General features: G+C 45.9%; 2 protein-coding genes across 2 annotated transcripts; both read left to right on the top strand.

Annotated features, from left to right (window-relative positions):
• The first annotated feature begins 703 nt into the window (after positions 1–703).
• LOC146197572 (uncharacterized) lies at positions 704–9,794 on the top strand. Its single transcript, XM_084599477.1, has 6 exons — positions 704–904; positions 3,237–3,286; positions 4,640–4,690; positions 5,557–5,586; positions 9,404–9,466; positions 9,640–9,794. Exons 1-6 carry the CDS (start codon positions 781–783, stop codon positions 9,682–9,684), a joined length of 363 nt encoding a protein of 120 aa, XP_084455603.1. The 5' UTR covers positions 704–780; the 3' UTR covers positions 9,685–9,794.
• Positions 9,795–14,325: 4,531 nt separating this feature from the next.
• On the top strand, positions 14,326–20,932 carry LOC146197571 (uncharacterized). Its single transcript, XM_084597199.1, has 3 exons — positions 14,326–14,534; positions 19,279–19,397; positions 20,904–20,932. The coding sequence occupies exons 1-3, from the start codon at positions 14,326–14,328 to the stop codon at positions 20,930–20,932; spliced, it is 357 nt and encodes a 118-aa protein (XP_084453325.1).
• The last annotated feature ends 269 nt before the right edge of the window (positions 20,933–21,201 follow it).

Genomic DNA, 21,201 nt, shown 5'->3' with positions numbered 1-21,201 from the left:
CAGGCCGGTGTGAAAGGAGACACTTGTTGACGCACGCGCTTCCATAGCGGCAGCGCAGGAACCACATGGTGCCCTACGAAAGTTGCTTTATTTATTTATTTATTTATTTATTTATTTATTTATTTATTTATTTATTTATTTATTTATTTATTTATTTATTTATTTATTTATTTATTTATTTATTTATTTATTTATTTATTTATTTATTTATTTATTTATTTATTTCATACTGCCAGCCTGAATGTCAGGCTTTAGGCAGGAGTGGGGGGTACAGAAGAATACAATTCACGAGAATACATAGTACATTAAGTCTTGCGAATGACGACAACGAAAAAAAAGGCATATCACTCGCACAGAGCAAAAAGATATAGATTCGGCTTCGTGTTCTCCTTTCGGTTCGCCTCCGTTTTCTTTTCCAGTTCGGCGATGTGTCCTCCACGGTGCGATTTCAAATGCGTGATCTAATTGACTGAATTTGAAGCAAAATATTTTTATATAGTACTCCTCCGAAATCACCACCCCCTATTTCACACCGATTGCTAGTCTGTGGGTCAGCAGATATCAGCATGGACGGATACGCGCGGGTTTTACCACCGCACGAGTCAGCAGCGTGCAGAGAAAAACACTCTTTTCAGCACGTGGCGGCCGATAAGCGTAGGGGTGGCAGTACACTCTACATAGACGTATATAAGTGGTACGCAAAGACGATAGCCGCTGTAGTGTTTCCAGCGAAGTCCAAACAAGACGTGCGAGTAGAACCGTCTCCCGTCGGCAGTCAAGATGGTCAGCGTGATTGCGTTGTGTTACACAATCGCCCTTCTGGTAGGCTTGTCCGCTGCAACAGACGAAGCGGGATCTTCACCGCATGGTCCCGGAGACGTTGCCAGACGCTTCGAACAGATGGGTGAGTAGTGCCTTTCTCTGCAACAGTTCGCTCTCATTTGCTATCCCGATACGAAAACCAATATTGGGTCTAAAGAATTGGTTCGATGAAAAAAAAAAAAAAGTAAATATGGTAAAGACAATATCTGATAGGTAATGAAGTCGTTAGCTAAGTGAATAAAATAAGGCGTGGAACGAACACCTTGCACACGATACGCATTCATATTGACCTCTGAGCTGCATCGAGTAGTTAGAAGTTGTTACCTGTGGACGTGACCCCCCGAGAAGATTTCACTGTACCACTTTCACGTGGAGCCGCTGCCCTTCTTTCGATTCAGTCTGTACCACTTGCGCAGAGTGTAGCGCACATCAGTGCGCGGTAGCATTTAAGTTACGCCATAATACTCGCACGCAGAAAATAATCGACAGATCTCTGTAAATATGAGTAACAGGTACTATTGGCCCTGTTTATTGCACTATGCAAACGCGCACACCACTGCAAGCCTCTCACAAAAACCAGCAAGATGCATAACATATTGCCCCTGTCTCGATCGAAGTCAGCGGAGTGATATCGGAAGAGTGGCGAACTGATAACACTTGTGAAGCACACGTGCAGGGATAACTTTTCTTTTCAATTTCCTTCGCGAGTCCATGATTACAGCTACAGCTACGCAGGAAGCCTTTCGTGTGTGTCTGGCTGGAATTCAAACTTCGACAACACATAATTACCACCATCAGTTGTGACAATGTCGCAAGTACCTCGTTGTGAGCTGCCATTGAGACGCACATACCACGTATGACTGCGCATGCAATGCATCGCCGCAGACATCTTTTAAACTGGCTACATTCCCGTCTCTCCCTCCTTCCTCTAGGAGAGGAGAAAAGAGTTTCCTTTCGAGTTTCTCTCTCCCCCCTTTGCCACCTGCCAACCTTGGCCGGTCACAGGTGATAATTAACGGGCGTGTCATACCGGACGCCGGCTTTTCGTCACAATGAAACCGCTTAGTGCACTTATGTAGTGGGGCTCAATTGCGAATTGAGTAGTCTTTCTTTGGCCAATATGCTCTTCAGGCTTCGTGTTCTTTTAAAGCTTCTTGAGTTTAAAGTATGTTTTAGATCAGGCCGAACTGAAGTGGTTCACCTGCATGCGTGAGGCAGTCGACGACGTCGCCTCGTCCCCGTACCACGTGACACAAGAATACTCAGTCATGTTGCCAGCTGAAAGCGGTCCCTTATTGAGGAATCAATAATGCGACTAGGCAGAAATGAAAGCACACACGCTCGCTGCTTCATCCCGCTAGGTTCCTCACACTGTAAAAGAAAAAAAAAAAGAAAAGGTTTAAAGAGACGTAGTCGTCTCGGGTAGTCGTTACTTTAGGAGGCTGCTGCAGTTCATCACAGTTGTTCCCTCCACTACTTTTACAGCTCAGCCGTATCGGCATCACGTTTCATGACGTTGGCGGGTTTAATTGTTCTGAGAGCATATAGTACAAAGACCAGATTACTTCCGGAGCTGCAGGGTGCTGTCTGAGATTGGGCACCGCGATCGAAATATTGCTTTCTGCTTTAGTTTGATTTTGTGTGTCGTAATTATACCGTGCGAATCGTTCTGGAAGACGGGAAGGTGTCCCAAAGATAGCCTAGAGATCCTAACGAAAGACCCCATCTCTGCTGGCTTCCTAACCGAAAAACTCGTGCTACACCAGACTGTTCAGCGTGCATGTAGGGAATACCTTTACTAAAATGGCTTTTTTTTTTTTTACCGGTTTATTCGTTAGCAGTTATGTATTAGTTATCATTTCGTTGCGACATATAGGCAGCTTACTCAACAGCGGCGACTCGAATAATCGAAATTGAGTTCCATAATATTATTATTGTTCCTTCACGTTCCTCCTTTTATAACTATGGACTAACTGTGAGTCTGCCCAGCTTTTAAACCAACACGTATCCGGCACTTGACGATAGCTGGCCTTTCAGCCAACAATCCTGCCTCGTATCTCGCTTGGACTCATGGAACCACATCATCGCTCAGTCTTGGACTTCATAAAATCAGCCAACTTTTTTCCATTCATTTAATCATTAGCTCATTATTCATCTCATACCTTACTGATGCCCTGAGGCAATAAATATTGTTAAAAAACAAACAAACTTGAGAGCAGAGCTTCCTCATATACGGATCATCGTAAACACGGTTACGACCAGAGCGTGCAGAAAACGAGAATTTCAATCGCATATTCCTTTCGACTAATTAGAGCGTATCATATATGCGCTTGACTTTTATGTGTATTTTCTCATATATGCTTCCTTTGACATTACAAAGTATTTACCACTTATACATGTTATTTACCTTTCAGAACAAACATGTTTTCAAGAAGCTCAGTTCACTCCAGAAGAAACTCGAACTGTAAGTGTGATCGTCTTTAATATTTTTTCGTGCTTAAATGCTGTCTTCATCCACCGCTGCGTATATACGTAAGTTTACTTCACAAGGACGTAGATAACTTAAACTGTGCGTCGATTAGCCTCAATATAAAGGTAAACGAACTGTGCGTCGATTAGCCTCAATATAAAGGTAAACGAACTGTGCGTCGATTAGCCTCAATATAAAGGTAAACGAACTGTGCGTCGATTAGCCTCGAAATAAAGGTAAACGAACTGTGCGTCGATTAGCCTCAATATAAAGGTAAACGAACTGTGCGTCGATTAGCCTCAATATAAAGGTAAACGAACTGTGCGTCGATTAGCCTCAATATAAAGGTAAACGAACTGTGCGTCGATTAGCCTCAATATAAAGGTAAACGAACTGTGCGTCGATTAGCCTCGAAATAAAGGTAAACGAACTGTGCGTCGATTAGCCTCAATATAAAGGTAAACGAACTGTGCGTCGATTAGCCTCAATATAAAGGTAAACGAACTGTGCGTCGATTAGCCTCAATATAAAGGTAAACGAACTGTGCGTCGATTAGCCTCAATATAAAGGTAAACGAACTGTGCGTCGATTAGCCTCGAAATAAAGGTAAACGAACTGTGCGTCGATTAGCCTCAATATAAAGGTAAACGAACTGTGCGTCGATTAGCCTCAATATAAAGGTAAACGAACTGTGCGTCGATTAGCCTCAATATAAAGGTAAGCGAACTGTGCGTCGATTAGCCTCAATATAAAGGTAAACGAACTGTGCGTCGATTAGCCTCAATATAAAGGTAAACGAACTGTGCGTCGATTAGCCTCAATATAAAGGTAAACGAACTGTGCGTCGATTAGCCTCAATATAAAGGTAAACGAACTGTGCGTCGATTAGCCTCAATATAAAGGTAAACGAACTGTGCATCGATTAGCCTCAATATAAAGGTAAACGAACTGTGCGTCGATTAGCCTCAATATAAAGGTAAACGAACTGTGCGTCGATTAGCCTCAATATAAAGGTAAACAGCTGCTCACACGGACGTCCGTAGTTTACTCGACGAGTGGCGGATTCACCTTTGTCAATGTTTCCATTTGTTATACCACCATGCTACGAGAATCCATTGACGTAATAAGGAAGCGATTACTGATTGACTTCCATCTAAGTGCAACCATGCGGCTACAACACCCCTGGCTGCGCGCTTAGATTGATGCCAAGAAACCCTTAAACGGGCACCGTGTGGCAGGTGCTGCAAATGCACCGGCTTGTTCGGCTTATGCTGATTGTCTGCTTATAGGTATTGGGTTACTTGTATAGTTGGGGCCAAAATCGTGATTACGTATGTTGAATTGCAGGTTGTGTCCGTCCGCCAGCGAGCGACTCAAGAAGTGGGATCCCAGAACGTGGTGGGTACATATAGTATTCTGCAGCACGTCAAAGATTTGAATCAAGTATTTTCAGCTTTCAACTTGCAACGCGCTATTGGCATAATCCTTCGTGGTGTACAGCGTAAGACGCATATGTCAAGCACGCCAGATTATGAGAAAACGGCTGCCTATGGTATCTTTTTCTTCCTTCAGCAGCAGCCTTGTGAAGAAAAAAAAAAAAAAAAAAAAAGAAAGTGAATAAATACGAGTAAACAACAAGAGCGCCCGTTTGTTGAACGCTGTGAGTGCATGGCCCAGGTGGTCTAAATTGATTCGGAGCCCTACTTTCTCCCTGCCTTCCTCATACCTTCCCTCACAGCGCACTTCAGGTGTATACGTCACGAGTCAGAAAGCTAGTCACCCACTAGAAACCGGTTCATCCACAGTTGTGACTCAGTCATTACCGCGTTTGGCCGCTGACTACCCGACACACAGGATCGAACCCCGTATGCAAAGAAACGTCCGTGTCCAGTATGATGTCGGTGCGCATCGAAGCCCCATGTTGGGGAGAATTCCTCTTCCCGAAGACAGGCACAGAGAGACAGGCTTAATTACGGCAATCGTTGAAACAAAAACTGTTCGATGGCTGGCACCGCCGGTGCCCGGCCTGGGCGAGGCGGCGACCAGCTCTGCAGGACATCGTATGGAAGAAAGGGGTCTGGTGGGACGAGCGGGAAACGAAGGGAAGAAAGAGAGCGGTCTTTGTGAGCGCCGTGATTAAATGTGTGCCTTCCGACTCGGCATGCTCCAATGGGGCTGAAGGCTTTTTCTAGTTTGTTTCGCAGCTGGCTTCTTTCAAGCCTATATCGTCATTAATTTCCGCCTTTATTTCTCTCATTTTTCAGAATCGGCAACTTGACTTCCTGGACTACATTGTAAGTATGATGCATAGAATGCCATTTAAAAGCGGCATGCACAGACAGGTAGTCAGGTCGAAATCATTTGGACACCGGGGCATACCGGTGTGCCCGGGAGCAATGCGACGGCATGTAGGATGATCAGATTTTCGTTACCCCTACCCCCCAGAGCAAACTTGTATGAGCTCCTAAGTAGCACAACCTCCTCAGTAGCTTCTATGCACTTCGCCCGTGCGTCTCTCCGCAATTTAAAATCCTCCCGCGGTCTTCTCTTCGTGCAAGACCAACCTTACACAGTCTCAAGACCCGCGCTGCTAGCGGATACCAACAGACAGCTCTTATTCGCCACATATGGGAGCCAAAGCGGCCTGATCTGCAGGCGGTATAGGGCTGCCGGCTAAGGCCCTTCTGAACGGATCCACGCAGGAAAAAAAAAAATGGACGGTACACGGACCTGGACCTCGAGATGCCAGCGTTCTTTCCCCATTTCCCCCCACAGTGGCCTTGTGCCTTTCAACGAAATAATGGACATTCAATCAATCGATCACTTTCCACGCTCCGATATCATCAGCCGCTAACATTTATCTCGCAACCAGCGGCTGCAGTAGACGCGAATCTGGCAGTGCTTTAACAAGTCGCGGATAAGAGCGCTGTAATTTATTTGCTCTAGTTTTAACTATAGTTCCTTATAAAATAGCGCGGTCCCTTACAATAGGTCTAAGCTGGAGGAGCATAAACCTGTTCTGGAGAACCAATGCTACAAAAGAGATGGTAATACAATGCGCAAATTAACATAGCTGAGTTAAGAGCGCTACTCTGAGGCCTTCTCTTCGAAAGCACTGGGTCGGGCCATTTTCGCAGCTTTCTATAGCTTTCCTATTACAGTTGAATCCCGCTATAACGAAATTCACGGTGCACGAAAAAAAATTCGTTCTCGCGGAACTTCGTTATCGCAAAAATTTGACGTGAAACGCAGAAAGAATTGCCCAAGCAGCAGCAAAGGCGTTTAATGCCAAAAATCTGTAAGCTTGGTTTGCTTACGCTTCACGGCGAGCAACGCCGTCACGCGATTTTCGCACTCGGTCAGCAAACCCATTGCAACATCGTCGTCTCGGACAGCAACGAAATTCCTGATGACATCAAAAGCGTCCATCACCTGTACGGCGGTTGCCGCAGCCGGCGCTTCCTGTACGTCGTCGTCTTCTTCATCGGAAGAGTCCTTATCATTCCGGGCAGCTTTTATGATCTGCTCATCACTCACATCTTCGTGAACAACAACACAAGCGTCAGCGCCGATGTATTCGTCGAGCTCGAGATTAGGCGGCACGGTTCCTATTTCTCCCAGCGTTTTCCAGGCGGCCGCGATCCCCGGAGCCGGTGACGCCTCTTCGTCGTCGTCTGTAACGCCTGGTGTTAGGCCAGCAGAGTGTACGGGTCGACCTTCGGCAAATCCGGCGTGCCTGAAACAGTTCACAATTACTGAGCGCCCCAGTGTGCTCCAGGCAGCAGACATAATCTGCAGTGCCACGTACAAGTCCACCTTCGTGTCTCGGCCGGTTTCAGTGTTAAAAAGCAGCCGGCTGAATTAACCTCCCGCGGTAAGCGCGCTTCAGGCTAAGAATCACGCCCTGATCGAGAGGCTGTAAGACAGACGTGCAATTGGGAGGGAAAAACCTCAGCTCCGTGTTAGTGAGCTTGACTTCGTCGGAGTGATGCGCTGAACAATTGTCCAAAAGCAAGCAGACTTTACGGCCCTGCCGCTTCATGTCGCGGTCGAATGCCATCATCCACTCGGTGAAAATAGCGCGGGTCATCCATGACTTGTTGTTCGCCTTGTACTGCACAGGTAGGCTACGAGTTCCCTTAAAACAGCGCGGCTTGGCACTTTTGCCTATGACTAACGGCGGACGCTGGTCCGAGCCATCCATGTTTGTGCAAAGCAGCACTGTGATGCATTTTTTGCTGTGTTTGCCGCCGTGACAGCGCTGCCCCTTGAAGCCGAGCGTCCTAGCCGGCAACATCTCGTAGAATAGCCCGGTCTCGTCGGCGTTGTAAATGTCTGCAGGCGCGAAGTTGCTTAAAATTCCGGCCATGTTACTCGCCTTCCAAGCAGCTGCTCCGTCCACGTCTGACATTGACTCGCCGCACAACACTTTTCCAACGATGTTATGGCGGGCCTTGAAACGGTTTAGCCAGCCAATGCTGGCTTTAAAATCATCAATGCCAAGTAGGCATGCATAGTTCAAGGCTTTCTGCTGGACGACGCTTCCGGACAGGGGGACGTTGCTGGCTCGTGCTTCCACAAACCACGCATGCACTGCTTTGTCCAACTCTTCATGGAGGGGCCGCGTCACCTTTTTGTGCTTCGAGGATGTGCCTGAAGCAAGTGCCATTCTCACGCTGTCCTTATTGCCTAGAATCGTTGACAGCGAACTTGCAGGAATTCCGAAGTCTTCAGCAATTGCCGCTTTCTTCCTTCCGCTTTCTGCTTGGGCGATTATTTGAGCTTTTTGCTCAAGGGAAAGAGTTTTGCGTTTTTTCACTTGCGTTGCCATCGTGTCCTGCGGATGAAAACTCGTCGTTGTCGAAGAGAAAGGCAGCGAGTGAACAACGCGACCACGACACAAAGCCAAAATGGCGGAACTGCAATCACGTGATTTCATGCTTAATGTGGCTTTGGATTTGACTTGGACTTCTCGCCAATAAAACTAGTTTCGGTTTCGATTTTGAACGCGAAAATTTCGTTGAAGCGGAAACGCTCTGCAAAAATGGTTCGTTGTGCAGAGAAATTTAGGCCATTAATTCTTATAGGATACTCGCGGGGAATAAAAAATTATTCGTTGTCGCGGAAATTTCGTTGTGGCGGTATTCGTTGTGGCGGGATTCAACTGTAGCTTTTAAAGCTATGTTAAAAGAAGTTATTTAGTGAATCAGCTAATTGTTCAAGATATGACGTACTGTCATGATCAAAAACACGAAACCGTTGTCTGTCGGAAGTTTTAGCCAGGATGGAAAAAAAGACACTTCATAGTCAGCAGAATTTACCTAAATTCTAACAACATTCACTTGATTCCATTCGGAAGAAGAATTTAGGATTCTCTAAATCTTGGTCCATCTTAGCTGGCTTAGCATTTATGCTCACACTGCTGATCCGTCGCCGCTGCCTCGATCGTATTGTAATGATATCGTCGTCGCTTTTATCTATATTCCAGGGCTGCTTGAATGTACGCACCTCAGACCGAGCTTTTCCACGACCTCCACCCTAACTCCTACCCCAGAGCACATGCATCTGTGCATCAAACAAAAGAGAGTTCTGGCTTCGCGTGACGGTATTCCGCTGTCGCATGCCGGATCATTAGGGGCTGGTGGTCGCACTGCTCATTATGCAGAGAAGCTCTGCCCCCCCCCCCCCCCCCCCCAAAAAAAAAAAAAAAAAAAAAAAGATCCCAGGTAGTATTAACCTCAGTTTGCTGACTCTTACGCTAGAACATAATCTTGGACGACTTGTTATGCCATTGAAATAAAAGCAGTGCGTTTATCCATTGTTTGCAGCCATGCTAGCAGTTTATTTATGCGTTTTGAGCAATTAATTCTTAGTTGATAGTCGGTGGTCGTTCGTTCCTGTCTTCATTTAGTCCCTGTCTCAGAGCTGTCCATTTTATCAACTCTCACGTCGCAGGGCGAAAGTTGAGCGTTTAGCCTCATTTACCATGCATTACAAAACGCCTCTGACTATGACTAAACTTGTAGTGTGGTTATAGCGTCTCTGCTTGAACAAAATATACAGCGCGTGACATAGATTTGAATTACGTTACTTGTCTTTTTGTCTTTGCAGGACCGCTATGCACCCAGTACCGAAATCGCGCAGGGCATCAGGTCCAAGTGGAATGCATTTAACGTGAGTGTTTTTATGCCAAGGTTGACCCACGTTACGATATGACTCCCGAAGCCGCCAAAAATTCTGCATTTTATTCCTCAGAAGACATCAGACACGAACATATATGCTCGCGGTTGTTGTACGATTTTTCAGGGAGTCTGCACGTACATCGTCTTACTAGCTTTTCTTCCCAGGTATGCGTTGGTCGTGAAGCTGCCAAGCTCGTGTCCAGGCCATAAAGCGTACACCGCCCTCACCGGTGGATGCCGTCGTCCCCAAGTTCTCTTCCATAAATGGAATGCACCTCCACCGTCACTCATTCTTGACAATAAAAAAAAAAAATGTTGAATTGTCGCTTCTTGAAATGCGAAATACAGTGACGGCCGGGCAATGCATAGTGCGAAACGCCGATGACAGCTGGACTCGTGAGTTCAGGGGAGCTGGGGGGGATGGGGGGGGGGCATCAGAGGCGATACTGTACGGTCAAGCATGATCACTCCTATGCATCCAATTAAAGCTGGCGGGTGCCAATAAAGGCGCAGCAATTAAAACAGGTAGCGGAGAGGAGTGGTCGGATGGAGAGCACCGGCGTCAGAAAAGCGCGCTATAATTTGTTCACGTAAATAACCCCTGGAACAACATAACGTCAAAAGCGAACACTTTTGGGTATCACTGACTCATAACGAGTTGCTGGTAGAAGTGACAGCTACGATAAGAGCAATTTTCTATTCGCAGCCTCAGAGCAGCGCTGCCAACGGTACGGCTATATGCTCACCAGGGCTGCTTGTATATACGCTAGCCCCGCTGCTGCGGTGGACCTAATGAATATGCGACGCGAGCGGGGGGGATCCTTTAAAACATCCTGCTGAACACTTAAGCAAAAATTTATAGAAGATGGTACGTACGAAAGAAAATTTAGCCTTTTATAAATGTGCAACACCCAGCTCACGCATTGACTGTTTGAAATCTTTTAATGCAGAGGCATCAGTGTACCCTCATTCTTGGATTTCACCATGAGCGACTATAAAGTCTCCTTACCGCTTGAAAAATGAAAACCACTCTATTTACATAATATTTTAAACAGTTTTTAAAGACATGCATAAAACAGTTAAACGGGATGCATGCAATTGATCGGAAATCGGTTTCTTACGGGCTAAGTAAGCTGCCATTCTTTTACGCTGCTTCTGATGTTGTCGCCTTCATAGTCGTCATCTCTCCTGGCAAAGTTACACCAAATGTCTTAATTAGGCCTGCATCATCCTATAGCATCCTCGTTGTTCGCATCGGCAAGGCGCATTTCACCTGTAACACATCTACACGTAACATATCTATCTGTAACACATAACACATCTGGATGGCAAAGTAAATAAAAAAAAACAACAACAAATGTTTGCACCGAGTCACCGGTAGCTGGTGAGAGTGTAATGCTGTACAAGCACGTTACGTTATTGCTACTGCCACATTCCAAGTGACGTAATGGAAGGGGTGCATAAAGGTATCTTAATGACAACCTTCTTAGTCCTGGTCCCTTTCTATGCATAAGAATCAGAAATTTCGCTTGGAACACATAATACATATGGATACCTGGATAGCAAAAAAAAAAAAAAAAATGCTTGCACTGAGACCCGGACAGCTGGCGAGAGTGCAATGTTGTACACGCACGTTGCGTCATTGCTGACACATAGATGCTTACAAGTGGTGCAATGGCAGAGTGCATAAAGGTTACTTAAAAAGCAGCCTTCTTAGTGCTTCCCCTTGCCTATGCGTAGGATCAGAATATTGAACAACACGCGCGTATTCCTGCCACGGGTTAATCTGCGTATGTGGGTCAGTCGAATGAAAACGGTAAAAGCACACTGAAAAGCGATAGATGTCGCCAGTAGCCTGTAATTTGGTAGAAATATTTCTAACGGTGTGTCGTATATCCAAAGTGTCATCATGGTGCGGACATAGAAACAATGGCCCATGAGCAGTGTAAAAATGGTAGCCCCACCAAAACTCGAACCAAAGAGGAGCAGCATTCCGTTATGCGTTTCTTTACAGTGAAGGTGTTAAATGTACCAATAATTGCCGCATATTGAGGCCGAGTATAGAGACTCATGTTTATCGCGGAATCAAGATTGCAGATTGGCAAATAACTTCGCAAAGGGTGCGACATCCGTAACTGATGATTCTCGTTCGGGCCAGGCACTGGACACTGGATGACACTAGAGCAATAGTAAATATTGTCATGGTTCAGCTGACGAGGTTGTGCATAATGTGTTCGGATCTCACAAAGTGCCTGCAAGATGGGTGCACCGCGGTAGCTGACAACCGAATTGAAACAGCGACTTGCGGATGTGTGTCAAAAACTGCTGTGCGTTGAACACGGTGTCGCCTTCCTTGCAAGGATTGAAGAAGACGTTGATGCCTTTCTTTCAAGAATTATCGCCGGGCACAAAACTTGTGTCCACTACCACTAACCAGAAATGAAGATATCAATTACAATTGTCATCACCCAAGCCAAAGAAGTTCCGAACACAACATTCAGTAGCAAAGGTTATGTTCACGCACTTTCTGGCCACAGAATGTATCATCCTGGAGGACGGCACTTCGCAATGTTCCACTATCACTAGTGCACCATAGTCTCACATCCTAAAACGGTCTTTGGCCCGCCAGCAAATCAAAACGACGTGAATTGCTGTATGAAGGTATGCTCTTACAACATGACAATACATGGCCCCACGCTACTCACAGAACAGTTGCAGCAATCCCAGAAGTTTATGTCCTCCGGATATATTACATTTGTCAGACCTTGCTCCAAGTGAATTAGGTATGTTTGGACCACCCATGGAATTAAATAATTTTTATTCTAATGAAAAGCTATGCTACGTCGTGCATAAGAGGTTGCGTGTACTCCCAAAATAATTTTTTTTCATTTTTTTTTATTATGATTTCGAATTAAGAACTTTGCAAGCACTGACACAGTTGCATTGAGCCTGGGGAAGATTATGTCGAAAAGTAACAGAGTTTTGCTCCACGTGTGTCCAATAAAAACATTTCTAGTTTTAATTTGACTGACCCTAGTAATTGTGTAGCACAGATTAGAAAAGTTTTTAGAGCTCCGGCTCTACTACTCTGGTAGAAAATTCGAATTTCGCCTTACTGGGTCCGAACGACCTTGAGAGAAGACCCAGTATAATGGACAGCTGGGCCAGTTGGTTCATATTCGTAGGAACTAAAATCAGCGCAAGGACGCAGATACAGGAATGTACACCGGACTGCGCTGGACTAACGGAGGTTGTTTCTTGGGAATTCATACCCTTCAGCTAAGAAGCTACGCATGCGCGCATTGCTTAAAAAAAAAAAAAAAAAAAAAAAAAAACGATAATAATTACGAAGAAAATGAAATGCCCGTTGTGACGGGGGCATTTCATTTCCTTCGTCATTATTATGGCTTAAGTTATCTATGCGTGCTCTTAAGGAGCTCACGAACTGAAATTATTTATCAAACAAGGTCACAGACGTGTCAAATGACACAATTTTTATCATTTTTAATATAATACGCTTCCAGGTGGCTCTTTGTTTTATCCCGCACCACAATGGTAGTTTCTTTAAGCAGTGACCTACATTTATGCTTCCGGCAACGTTTCAGCAAGTTCGCCCCCTCATGAGAAGGTACATATTTTTCATGTTCACGAAGTCGGGCATTTAAGCAGCGGCCTGTCTGTCCGACATGCACATTTTCGCATGATGCTGGAATACAACACACAACTTCCGTTGCAGTGAACAAACTTTGCTTCATGGTTAACCGTGCATTGTGAATTTTTGTTCTTATTACCAATTCTCCGGAACAAACTAGCCAATTTATGTGAGGAGGAAAAACACTTGAACACCTTGACGATTGGCGACATTTTTCATGTAGTGAGAAAGCGTGTGCACGTATCATATGACTTCAATCTTTCTTTTTTCTATTTTATCTGCCGGACTCGTTTGTTTTCCTTTAGTGCATCTTCAGCAGTTTTTCAGAAATCCCTTGGATTACGTGCATAGTGAACCTTGATTCTATCAAACGTTATTCTTGTTGCAGAAAGCTGTCTTGAATGGTGTGAAAGCCGCTTTTCTGCAGCGCGTTCTCGAGATACAGGTTAGCTATACTCATTTTGGTTAGCTTTGAACGACATGATATGTATATGGTAGCAAGGCTTTCTTTTTACGTGGAGCATTGTTTCAGCAATGGTACCCATTGTCATGAAACGTTAGAACGATTTTTGAAAACCTAATATTGTTCCAGTCTAGTTATGCATGCGCGAATGCAAGAGCTTTAGAACATGACCTAAAGTGTTTAAAATACTAGCGGCTACATCCTGCAGATTGTCATTGGGAGTAACATTCAAAGGTACTAAGAAGTCATCAACATGCCTGCCAACATACTTGGTTGACTTGTTGTCTTCAGGGTCTTCTGTATACTTCTTCGCGTGGATAAGGGAGTTTTTAAGGAATAGATCATTCTTTTGCACTAAGGATACCTTAAGGCCCGGCAAGGCTCTGTCTTCTCGCCGTTATTGTTTAATATATTAATGCGTGATATCCCTATTCACCCGGCCGTCAAAATTGCGTGTATGCGGACGATATTACTTTTTTAGTTTCTGCCCCAAATATTTAGCATGTTTCATTTGTTGTATCTAAATTATCTGGAAAACTGACTGTACAAGTTAGCTTGTAACGCTATCGCTTCAAAATATATAACTTGCTTTAGATGACGGGAACGCAAGACTGACCATATTAACTGTGTAAATCAATATGCGAACAGTGTGTCTACGCGTCGCCCCGCCCTGGGGCCTGCAGCCGAGCGAGACCGTCTCGGGGGCCATATGTCCCCGACGTCCCCACAGCGGCCGATGTCCCCCGCGGCCATGCTGTCGATGGAAATGCGGGCTCCTCCGCCCGCCATGATACGCTCGCCCATGGTCGTGAGCAGCCATGGCTGCTTGCCGCGCGTGCCCTCGGGCCCGATGCGCGTGGCCAGTCCCAGGATGCCCGTCCAGTACCCGCAGCGATGGCGGACCTCCAGAGTCCGGCCCTCGCCGCTGCCGCCAGCCGCAAGCCGGTCAGTGAGCGATCTCCTTTTGCTGCCCCATTTTTCTTTGTCTCCCCGCGTTTTCTCTGACCAGTTGATTTCGGACATAAGAGAAGAAAACAATGAAGCTGAGACTGGCTGTACCAAGCTAACCCTCCCGTATTGTTTGGCCACCATCGGCCCACAGACTATAGGCTTGCTATGACTCGCCCATTGTCCTCTTTGATGTTTTCGCTTTGATTTTCGACGTTTGTCGGACGTGTTATACGCGCTACAGACTTGGCCTGAACATGACGATTTGATTTTACTTAACCAAGCATATATCTTGTACTCTATCGGCCCACATGCTATTTCTAGTAGCGTTACCTTCCTACTCATCGATGATTTGGATATATGATAGGAAGTGTTGTTTAGCGCTTGTTAGATGAGTTACTGTGATGCGGACTTTGACTTGGCGCAGTGTTTTATTTTCGGTTACTGGTATCTGATAGCGATCAGCATTCGCTTTCTTTTAAATGCTATCGTTTACGTTTTTATTGTTTCCTCGTTGTACCTGCTTACAGTAGAAAAGTTGCTGTACTACTCTAACTTGTTCCTAAGTAACCCAATCGTAGCATTTGTCACATTTGTCAGAGATTGGGTCACATATATACTACCATAGGCTTATACTCCTCCTTTCTGACCCTTTTGTGCATACTTTAAAATTTCCGCCCGCATTTGATGCTTGTTTACCTGAGAGAATCCACGCTACAGTGGGTGAGTTGGTGTCATCCAGTTGTGACGTTTATTGTTCACTTGGGGGCGCCACCACATAACCGAATAAAAGGCACGCATGACTGCGTTACAGTCAGTGCGGAATTTGTCCTCGGCTGGCATATGGTGTGTGCTTCTCTCTGCCAGAAAACGCTTCCAGTCCTGGTTATTTCAACTGGCGACGACGATAAACTACAACAGCGTTCGTCTTATATAGGCCCGCGTATCGGCCATATCTTTCGAAGGGAAGGTGCCTTTTTGACTCAGGTACGTTGGACTAGAGCGAGTATCTCGAACGCACGGAACTGTACTTCGCGACGAACGACATCGCCAAGGAGACGACTGCCGTCTTTCCACCATGTTGTATATTTCATAAAAGTATTTGCTGCCGCAGAGTCTGCTCGCCCCTACAAAGCCTGCCGACCGCAACTTGGCTGCGATTTTTGATGCTCTGAACAAGCACTACTCGCCGAGATCTGAGATGGTGGTTTTTCTTCCTGACATCGGCGGGACGGAGAGCCAGCATGCAGCGACTTCATTGCTTCATTAAAGAAGCTTGCCAATGACTGCAACTTCGCATCGTTTTGTGAGCGGATGTTACGAGGCTAAATCTTGAGTGGAATGAACGACGTCACAAGCCGGACGCGTCTTCTGGAAACAGCAGATTTGGAGCTTGAGACCGCATAGAATACCGTCATTGCCATGGAGGCTGCGCGGCAAGATTCCCGTGCATGTTGTGCTGAGCGAGCTCAAAAGACGCCGGTCCAAGTCGTGGAGTCTGCGAACGTTGTGAAAACTAATAGTAGCTGGGCTGTCGGGGAAATCACCTGGAACGACGGTGCTGATACGAGAGTAGCGTCTGCTTCCAATGCGATCAGATGGGACATCTGACAAGAGTATTGCAAGTCAAGCACGTCAGAAACGGCAAGAGCGAGGTTCCGAAATGGACCAAGACCTGTCCACAATCTGGACTACGAGCTGGTGGCCAAGGAAGGAGGGGCAGTACGACCTATGGACGCTTCAAGCAGACACGCTTCAAGCAACGGGCCAGAGCCGATGCGTGTGAAGTTTACGTTATCAGGGTCACCTTAGAAATGGAGCTAGATACCGGTGCCAGAGTACAGCTGTTAGCGAGATGATTGACCTTTACAGAGCTGTTTCCTTCGACGACGCAGGAGCCATCGGAGGTTCAACTCAGATGATTTTTCGGTTACACGAAGCCGGCGATGGCCAAGTTCACGGTAACCGTGAAGTTCTCGATCGGCAAAAACGATTGTATGCTACAGTTGTTTGTGGTCAAAGGCCCGCGCCATACGCTGTTCGGGAGAAGCAACGAAACCTCAGACTCAAGGGAATTCGGTCAAGTGTTCGCCAGGAACTTCCGACGAGGGCCAACATGGGTGCCGGTTGTGGTCACAGCTCAGGGCGTGTTTTCATCAGACCTCCATAGGGCAGACGGCCGACGTTGGACGCGTCATCATGATCATATACGGCAGGCTTAGCCGCTGCCCCAGTTAGAGCATAACCAACAGCCTAGCGCAGTCACAGATCCAAGTTCCAGGGCCAAGTCTTGACGTAACCAACTCAGGGGGGAATGTGGCGCCAGACATGTTAGGTCAGCAATCTGAAAACTTCTGTCCAGAAGAGTCAACAGATTAACTCAGACATCCAAGAGCTGCAGAAGGTACAGCAATCCCTCATCAAACACATATCAGTACGCCGCCCCGACGGAGCATCAGGGTGCGTCGGCTTGTGCAGCGTTGTTCCCCATAACTGGTCTTCCATTGGTATAACAAATCTGCATATAATTATTTGTTTCATTTACTATGAAGGAAGGAATGTAACGTTTATTGTTCACTGGGGGGGGGGGGGTGGCGTCACCACATAACTGAATAAAAGGCACGCATGACTGGGCCATCGTCAGGGCGGAGTTGGCCCTCAACTGGAATGGTGCGCGTCTTTCGGCTGGAAAATGTTCGCGGCAAACGCTCCCGGTCCAGAGTATTTCACCAGTCTGTCGATGTGCCCTTCCGGGTGACTTTCTGGTTTCGTTTTGTTTGTTGGGAACAGTCTCTGGCACTGCAATCAGTCCCAGCTTATAGGGAGCTTGCATGAAGCGATGCATGCTGGGTAATCCGCCATGATGTTGTCGTTGACTGCAGACGACGCAGCACGGCACTGCGCCACACTAGCCTCGTCTACGTGGTCGTGGAGTGCGCGCAGACGATGCTGGTGCAACCGGAAAGGTCGACTGCGGGTTCTTCACGATTCCGAAAATACGTCTGCACGAATGCAAGAAGGCAAATAATTCCTCTTGCGACGCCGACGCGAATGGCTCACAAGGACCAACACATGCGCGAGATCGACGCTAATCCGGGCAAGTATCAAAAACTACTCGCCAGAGCTAGAAATCATGAAATTCGGCGATGTCGACGGGCGACCAGGTCCAGACGCATAGTGCGGTCAGTCATTCGCGCGTAGCTTGAGTAGGTCCCCGTCGCACTGCTTTGCATTTCTTCATAGCGCGCCCGATTTTTCGTGCACAGCTTCGACGCGTACGTTCCTCGGGAATATGCCGACAATTGCACGCACGTAAGGGCAGCTTACGAAAAGCCGCGTGTTAGCTTGGTGGACCATTGAAAACGACAATGCACTTGCTCAATTCTAGATACTGCCTGGCTGAGCTGCCCGCGTCTGCTGCCAGCGACGACATCATGGCGGACTACCCAGCATGCATCGCTTCATTCAAGCTCCCTATAGGGTGGCACTTTTGCTCGCTATTTATAGCGCGTGACGCCCTTTATATAATTGTAATGAATTTTTCGCTTACTTTGCGATGATTTCATGTGGACCGGCGCTAGAGACAATTCGGAATTCGGACTTTGACAGATTTAGGGTCTGGTCACTACAGTAGACTTAGTTAAGTCCGATCTACGAGTCCTGGCGTTTATTTTTATGGAACGATATGGAAGGAAAAGGCAGCGATGTCGCGGCTTTGGCTACAGTCCCGGACATCGTAGTCTTGCTTGTTCGCTGTCAGCTTTCAAGCCTAACGTTTGTTTTTGTTTTCTGTTTTTGGATAATGTTCTGAATAGCCTGCATTCATTCGCAATACATTTAAATACGAGCACACTAAACATTGTTTTTTTTTTCTTTTTCTGAAACTGAACTGCAGGTTTAGTGTCTTTTTACATTGTTTCGTTTTTCTTGGATTAAATGCAATGCCAGAAAATGAAAGCCAAAAGGCAATAACGCAGGGAAGGGGTTCATCATCGCCAGTGTAGCACTTGTTCAAGAACTGTAAACATATTCTTTGCGTTCTCTTCGTATTGTTTTCTGTGACACGTTGAAATGATGGTGCATGGCGCTTTTGTTGGTTTAATTTTCACAAATGTTTTGGGGATATAACGCGAATCTAGTAAAATGTTTTTTTTTTTTCTCTTTTTTTGCCGTACAGACCAGTCAGTGTGCCCTATTTCTCGCTGCGTCTATTCTTTAACGCCCAGTAAATGATGTGTGACATGACTTTCGTCGCATTACCCGTTGGGTAACTCATTCCGAGTAATCTTTCACTGCATGATTTCCAGACACAGTGCCCGTACTCCTTTTCTTCCTTTATTTTTGTTTCTTTTTTCGAGTTCAGTTCCTTATTTATCTCTGTTTGAATCTCATCTTCAATCGATGCGCTTGGCCGATAACAGTGCTCAGATGCCTTCAGTTAATTTCGCCATATACAGGTGAGGAAACAAGTAGTTTTTCGAATCTCAAGTCGTAACTCCCGATAGTTTACGTTCCCTGTGGCCGGTCCTTTGTACATTTTCACATCTGTGTAACTCAGCAATAGCTACCTTCATGAATTGTTGCACGATTACGGATCCCGCAGTTCTGAGCATCTTTTCTCTCTCTCGTCAAGTTCAGCACCTTGGACATCATGTGAAAAGCGAGATGCCAGTACTCGCTTTAGTCAGACACATTTCAACGTGTACTGCGGCGCAAACTTACAATGTGCTTGCCACCGTAGCCGGGACGACGATGACATGACCTTGTTCCCCGAGCGGTCGCTGATCATGCTCCTAGTCGTCCTGTTCTTGTTCGTCCTGGTCGTCGTCATTCTGGCCATTTCCGGAATGAACATTTCAGGTAAAGACTACACCGATGAGAATGATTCGCTGTGTATTACGCCCACTGTTCTGGGTACTCATGCATCGGTTACCACGAATTTGGGACACCGGTCTAACCTACATTCTTTATAACCACATTTGGAATTAATAGAAACTCTAGACCGTATTTTTTTCTCGACAGAAGAATACGCTATGGCAGCTAGGGTTCCATCTGAGAATATTTTCACCTTTGCATATTAACGCTACCTGACTCGGCTACAGTGCAGTGTGTACGTGCGTGTCGATGCATTGGCTTAATACCTCCACTGCGTGAAATGGGTAATTGCGTTGTTTGACTGCATAATTTGCACAATACTTTTGTTTGGTTCTACAAACACGGCATCAAACGACGGAAAGCCTAATCCCATGCAGGGCTCTTAAAAAATGCAATCCGGAGAGGTGTAATTCAGTAGAGTGAAGTTCAACAGAATTCATTGCAGTGCACAATAACCAGAGTATTGCAAACTATGTATCCCAGATAAATCTTCTATTTAGTGTAAAAATATTCTCACAAATTTCGCTAATATCTCGTCGCGCTTGCATAAGGGCAGTTGGTATTCGGCTACGGAGTGCAAGATGTTGCAGGTTCGCTTCACGGTCGTAATGGCAACGTTCAGTATGAGCAAAACGCAGGAACAAACGTGTGCTATTTCAGCGCACATTTAGGAGCCTCAGGTGGTCGAAACTGTGCCAGTGCAGCTTTTGCCAGCAATAATGCAATAGCCGTTTAGTCGAATTTGGCTGATTGTGTTTATTTCATTCAGGATTGGCTAAGGCACTGGCAACATTTAATCATTAATTGGGTAATTAGCTCAATGAATTTTTCAGACCAGGATATTTCTAAACGTCCTAAGAAGGCAACGATTATATAGCTTTCCCCAAGGAGAGAATGTGATTCATAACAGAACTACAGTTAAGGTGATGGAATTGTTAATTTGCAGGTATAATTAAGGGATGCTGTAAGCAAGGACATTCAGTTACCTTTCTCAATAAAGTTAGATCCTTATTACACATTTTAACTACGTTTATGTTTGTCCGACAACAAAAGATGCATTCGGTGCTAAAAAATGCAATAAAAGCCTTCCCGCTTCTCGATTTGAACTCATGACACACTGAAAAGGCTGTGAATCAAAATTTTGAAGTGAATGATGGTGTTGTAAAGCCTCCGATATCTGTGTCAAAATTATGACAAAGCACTTCAATTCTTCAAGCCGTAACACCGAACAAACCCAAGTTTTCCAGCTGCCTAGGCGAATGCGAGTCAACAGGCAAGTGTGGGATGGGCAAAGAGCGCTCTGGACTGTACACTACCAAATGCAATAGAATCCAATCAATTGATTCAATACACGTGGGCTCACGCAGTGTTTTGAGCCTGCTTAGGGATCGAGGCAGGGGGCGAAAGCGTTTGCTCTTTAGCCGTAGTAAGAAGCTTCTACAATTAGTGACTCGTTTGAAAGCCTCCTGTCTCTTGTTCTCTCCGAAACAGGCTTTGGGAAGCACAACTCTTCCTCGTAGGCGTCCATGGAACGGCAAGAGACAACGTCCGTCGTCATGGCGGCTACATGTTGCGTCCCCCAGGGGGCCTCTTCGCCATCAAGGGCCATTAAAGGAGTGAACGGGGTGCCTGTCCAGCGCGCATGTTCATGCTTAAATGCCGCGCCACGTCGACATGTGCAAATTAAAAAAAAAAAAAGTGTGGTTTATGGAAAAACATGAACGCAATTATTACCAAGCAGTTCCCGTATACGGACAACTATAATGTTCAATTTTTAATATGGACTCTG

This window comes from Amblyomma maculatum, chromosome 3 (assembly GCF_055883805.1).
Source record: "Amblyomma maculatum isolate TAMU_Amacu chromosome 3, ASM5588380v1, whole genome shotgun sequence".
NCBI classification, from domain to species: domain Eukaryota; kingdom Metazoa; phylum Arthropoda; class Arachnida; order Ixodida; family Ixodidae; genus Amblyomma; species Amblyomma maculatum.
This window is presented reverse-complemented; position numbering and strand designations above follow the sequence as displayed.

What these genes read in the sequence shown, in the direction of transcription:
- LOC146197571 (XM_084597199.1), top strand. Translation starts at nt 14,326, where the DNA reads ATGTCCCCCGCGGCCATGCTGTCGATGGAAATGCGGGCTCCTCCGCCC. An exon ending in CTGCCGCCAGCCGCAAGCCG is followed by an intron (nt 14,535 to 19,278) that starts GTCAGTGAGCGA and finishes TTGCCACCGTAG; the next exon opens with CCGGGACGACGATGACATGA. An exon ending in TTCCGGAATGAACATTTCAG is followed by an intron (nt 19,398 to 20,903) that starts GTAAAGACTACA and finishes TCTCCGAAACAG; the next exon opens with GCTTTGGGAAGCACAACTCT.
- LOC146197572 (XM_084599477.1), top strand. Translation starts at nt 781, where the DNA reads ATGGTCAGCGTGATTGCGTTGTGTTACACAATCGCCCTTCTGGTAGGC. An exon ending in CAGACGCTTCGAACAGATGG is followed by an intron (nt 905 to 3,236) that starts GTGAGTAGTGCC and finishes TTTACCTTTCAG; the next exon opens with AACAAACATGTTTTCAAGAA. An exon ending in CCAAGTGGAATGCATTTAAC is followed by an intron (nt 9,467 to 9,639) that starts GTGAGTGTTTTT and finishes TTTTCTTCCCAG; the next exon opens with GTATGCGTTGGTCGTGAAGC.